This window comes from Buceros rhinoceros, unplaced genomic scaffold (assembly GCF_000710305.1).
Source record: "Buceros rhinoceros silvestris isolate BGI_N320 unplaced genomic scaffold, ASM71030v1 scaffold47894, whole genome shotgun sequence".
NCBI classification, from domain to species: Eukaryota; Metazoa; Chordata; class Aves; order Bucerotiformes; family Bucerotidae; genus Buceros; species Buceros rhinoceros.
The window spans coordinates 1-5,274 of NW_010410858.1; the positions used below are offsets into that span (position 1 = coordinate 1).

The window sequence follows — 5,274 nt, forward strand, 5'->3', positions numbered from 1 at the left end:
TCTTGCATTTTTAACACACAGATGGAGTGCCACCTTCATGTTTGAAATATTGTGATGTAGAATGTGGGGGAAAAAAGTATTCCTTTGGATTATTTAATAAATATTAATATTATTTAATAAATAGTTTATTAATTAGTATATTCCACTTAATTACGGCTTAGCAATTTGAGGTGAGTTGTCCAGCCTTGTATCCTGAGATGCCAGCTGGGACACTGCTGCTCTGAGTGAGCCGGCTGTTGTTTGAAGGGATAGAAATTGCTAATGAAATGTCTTTTACAGGTTCAGGAATACCCTTTCTGATCTCTTACTGCCTTCGCTTGTCCTTTATTATGTAACGATTCCTTCTATGTCCTTGTTTTACAGATTGAGGAAAGGCCAGAAAAAGACTTTGAGAAGGTAAGAGGGATCTTCTGAATCACGCTGCCAATAGCACTTTCTTCACGTTCTGTTTGGTAGGTAGAACTGTGCTGGGCGTGCAGAAATCTTCTAGAAAATCCACTGTGGGGCAGACAAACCTTTAAACCTCTCTGGTTATTTAGAGGTTAAGTAGCTGACCTTCAATAACAATTCACTGAAATTGCTTGAGGCTAAGCCACATGAATACTGGTTTTGTTTATTAGGTTTTAATTATGGTATTATGTAAAAATAAATAAATAATAATGAGATGGATATTGCAGTAATGAGAAATTGGCTTAAAGCAGAATCCTCGGGGCAGTAAAACAGTTAATGCAGCTACTGCTGCAGAATAGATAAATATCCATGAAAGGAGAGGACCTTGAGGGGTAGACAAAAGCGTCCACAGAATGTATTATTAGAACTTTTGAAAATACCTGGCAAGGTGATACTAGACCCTGTAGTCTAGACTGAGTGGTTAGAAGCTAAGCCACACAAACTCCTATTTCGTAGTGTTTAAATACGTGTGATCAGCCTTTTCTCATTGGTTTCCCTTGTTAAATTTTGATCTTTTATTGTTTCTTCTTAGAAAGCTACATCTTAGTCAAACTTGAATAATTTTGAAGTGCAAGGCTTGGTGTAACATGTATATTTAAAAACAAACAAACAAAAACCCAACAACAAAACCCATCCCTAAAAACCCAAACTACAAACACACGATGATGTATCTATAAAAAAAAAAAATGTTTTAACCATTTTTAATGCTGTGTGATTGTAGGGAGCTCGTACTGTCTCAAGTTTATCAGCAGCTACCTTAGCTTCTCTGGGTGGGACTTCTTCACGAAGGGGCAGTGGGGATACCTCCATCTCAGCTGATACAGAGGCATCTATTAGAGAAATTAAGGTAAGAAATATTTAAAACCAGTATATATTGGTAGGAATCTGTCTGTTAACTCTGGCTCTTTTGATCAGATGCTTTTATGCTTTGCATTTGATAAATTAATGAACTGTAAGATTACTTGAAAGTAATGCTGATTTTCCCATTGCTGGCTGCAGAAATTGGCAGTAAGAATTGGGACTGACAGGCTGGAACTAACTAGGACTGTCCCCTGCATTGCTGTTACATAGACAGATATGCTTTAGACTTCTTTCCGAAAAAAGAAGCTGTCTTGTCTCCCCCTCCTGGTAGTTCTGACAAAACGAATCATGTGCAGTAAGTGAAGAGTGAGCAGCTGTACTGGAGATGCTGCTGGCAGCTAGTGTGTGTTGCCGCAGTATTTGGGTAAAGTCCTGGGGCGTTACGAGAGCAGATCAGGCTGATCCTGATGATGTGGGCAGTGGACTCAGTAGAGCACACCGACAGCAGGGCTGAAGTCATGCACGAAATACTGCACTTGCTGGATGCTAATTTGGGGAGGGGGCTGGTTTTGCTCATCTATCCGTGATTCCATGGTGTTCATACGTTTGAATAGCAAACAGCTGTCCAGTGTTCGTACCATTGCGAGCTGGTCTGGGTAGTCCATAGCTAAACTGGTTTTTGTAATATGTGGTACAATCTGTATTTTGAAGACTCTTTTAAAACGGGTAATCTAAATTCTGTGAACTTCCTTGTGAATGACTGCTGAAATTACAGCCAGTTAAAACAGCTGGAATTTCTACTGGGACCACAGGTCTGTCCCAGTTTCAGCTCTAAAACTGCTGAAGGACAGCCTTTTGCTGGTGTCCAAGCTTGAAAGAGGAGAAAGACTCTGAAATAGGACTTAGAATTAAGTTCAGTGTGGCGCATGGTTTTCCTACAGGTTTTTCTACATCTCCAGTACAGCCTGTAATTCAGGCTTGCTTTGGCAGCACTTAATACCAGAATGCCTCAAAGGGGGTGATGATTGGTGAAGGGGGTAGTGAAGGGCTGGGGTGCGTGGTTGTTGGAGGCTTTTAAGCTGGGTCTGCATCTTGTTTTTATTGTTGAAGATTTCATTTTTTCCACTCAAGAGGAGCACAATTAGCATAAACTTTTAACCAATAAATTTCACTGTCTGGCAAGGCTTCAGGTTAGGATCAGACCCCCTAACCTGTGTGGTAGAAACATTAAAACGAGAGCCTTGGATTCCTGCTTTTCCCTATCAGCTTCTGCGTGTTAGTTTCAGTGGCACCATTCACCTTTCTCATCATTTCCCTCAGGATATCTATGAGTTAAAGGACCAGATTCAGGATGTAGAAGGCAAATACATGCAGGGACTGAAAGAAATGAAGGTACTGGTTTACTGCAGACTGGGAGTGTGATCATTAACACCACCAGCTAAACACTCAGAGTGCCAGTGTGAGACCTAGCACTGACCTTGCATGCTGCTCTTCTCAGAGAGGCTGTAAATTGTGTGAAAAGCATTTCATTAACTGGGAAAGTAATCTGCTTTGACCTGGATTGATTGTGGTGAGAAATGCTTCCAAATTAACTGAAAGGCTGCTAATGACTATTGCGTGCTGTCTTTGCTGTTTGGAGGAGGTAGTCATTTGAATAGCAAATGAAAATTGTTAGAGATTTTTTTTATAGTTTCCTAATCCAAGAAACCTCCCAATATTGGAAAATGAACTCAAACTCACATCCTACAGTGCTATGAAAAATTGGAGTTTAAAAACTTGTGTGTTTTTGTTTCACTAAGGTCCAGCATGCCTTTGGAAAGTTGTGCATGTGAGGTGGTGTCTGTCGCTTTGGTTTCACATTTCAATCACAAAAGACACCCACGAAGCCATGAACGGTGCAGTGATTTGGACACTGGTGTTCCAGCACCTCCTAAGTGAGCAGCAGCACGAGCTGCGTTTTTTCGACAAGGTGGTCTTGCAAAACACCTATGTAGACATCGAGGCATGTAATGCAACCTTTATCAGCAGTGATTGCAGACTGTGTCACCAGCTCAATACTGTGACGGGTGCAGATGCTGCTGTTTTAAGTGGGTTGTCAAAGGAACAAGAGTAGTTTGGCTCTTTTTCGGTAAAATTTTGGGGGGTTTCTCAGATCACTGTGTGGCAAAATAATCACACTGCTTAAAAAATGCAGGTAACTCTTCCATTTGTGTCCCTTAGACTGCCTTTTGTGGTGATTTGTACTAAGCAGCACCACTTGATGCTAAGAAAACAAGACACAATGTGCTGAAGGAGTGCTGCAGCACCTACCGTAACTCCTTAGTGCAGATACTTCCCTTCCAGCTCCTTTCTGAGGTTTGATCCTACCACTCTTGCCAAATCCTGCACTTTCCTGTGCTTGATAGTTCTCATCCTTGGGCTGGAAGATGCACTGAAACGCAGCCTGTGTTTGGATCTATACAAATTCGTGTCCTTAAAGACAAGTTATCTTACTTATCAATAGAAAGTGAACTGAATTGATTGGGAGCTAATTTTGTCATCATCTCACTGCTGTTATCCTCAGTTCCACTGACTGAATGAAAAGGGGGTATATGAAACTCATCTGTGCTTTAGATAGAATTCTTCGAATTACTTCAGTATTGAGAGAAATTGCTCGATCTGTAAACTAAACCTTGGACATGAGTGTCCTCCCTGTTTTTGTTTGTCTCTTATTTCTTTGTTTGACTGCACAACATGGCAAATAATGCTGATCTTTATTTTTGCCATCATCTGTTGTTATAAATACCTCAGGATGTTATATTCCAGTCAAGTTGTTAGGAGGGGTTTTTGAGACCCCGGGAATTGTATCTCACAGAGTAAATTTGTAAAGAAGGGATGTGATACAAGAAACCTAACGAAAAATGATACATTGAGTCACAAAAGCTGCAGCTTTTTCATGGCAAATTTTAATTCCTGAGTCGGTATATTTAGTGGTTCCCACACTGCAAGGATCCCTGAAATCTGTGTGAAGTGGCTGTCAAACTGCTTTAATTTAAGGCCTGAGGTCATTTAAAATGATCTTAAATCACAGCCAGTTTACCTTTAAAAGAAAAAAAAAATTCCAACTTGTCATCTTCAGCAGCTGCTTTGAGCTGCCAATGTGCAGGGCAGGGGGAGGAGGGAGAAGGAGGAAAACTCCTGAGAAGGCAGAAGCTGAAGCAGCAGAGAACAGGAAACATTTTATCTGTCCTGAAGTAAGGTTCCTCTCTTGTAAACAGACGTCTGGTGGAAACACAGGGCAGGAGGTCCTCACCTTGGGACAGCTGGTAAGCCTCCCCAGCACATGGTTAGCGCTGGTTTCTGTAGGAGTACTCAGCATGCTTGTGGTTTAGTACTTGGTTTTCTTGTTGAAGGGCTTGCTTGGCAAAACATCTTTTATAACCGACTCTGACTATGGTTGCTTATTCTTCGCAGGACTCTCTAGCTGAAGTTGAAGAGAAGTATAAGAAGGCTATGGTGTCAAATGCTCAGCTAGACAATGAAAAAACAAATTTCATGTACCAAGTAGATACCCTGAAGGATGCCCTCTTAGAGCTAGAAGAACAGCTGGCAGAATCCAGGCGGCAATATGAAGAAAAAAGTAAAGTATGTATGTACCTATGGCATGTTATATCACAGGGAAAGAAATTTTTGGGGTGACGAGAGACCTTTAAGAGGAGGCATACAAAGTATTATTCAAGAGTTTAAGTAAGTTACTGGTTTGGTTACTGCTAAAGCAAGAGAAATAGCAGCATATTATGTGCTGGTGATCATACAAATGGGAATCTTCCATAAGTTTCTGTCTTATAAAGCAATTCCTGAAGAAGTGAAGACTTTACATAGAGAGATGGTAAGGCTATATTGATGTTATCACACACCCTTTCATATTTCATCTTTAAAGTAAATTCAGAGGGTTTGTTTATGGTGACTTTTGGAGCATTCTTGCTCACAAAGCTCTCTTCAGAAGGTCCATGGGAGAGTTGTGCAGTTTATATAATTATATAA

At 40.7% G+C, this 5,274-nt stretch overlaps 1 protein-coding gene across 1 annotated transcript; it reads left to right on the forward strand.

Moving 5' to 3' along the window:
* Window positions 1-363: 363 nt before the first annotated feature.
* On the forward strand, window positions 364-4,875 carry LOC104493112 (leucine-rich repeat flightless-interacting protein 1-like; the record flags this gene model as incomplete). The annotated part of the gene is made up of 3 exons (XM_010135741.1): window positions 364-396; window positions 1,172-1,297; window positions 4,705-4,875. Coding segments are annotated over 3 exons (330 nt in total), but the record flags the coding sequence as incomplete, so codon positions are not given.
* Window positions 4,876-5,274: the final 399 nt, after the last annotated feature.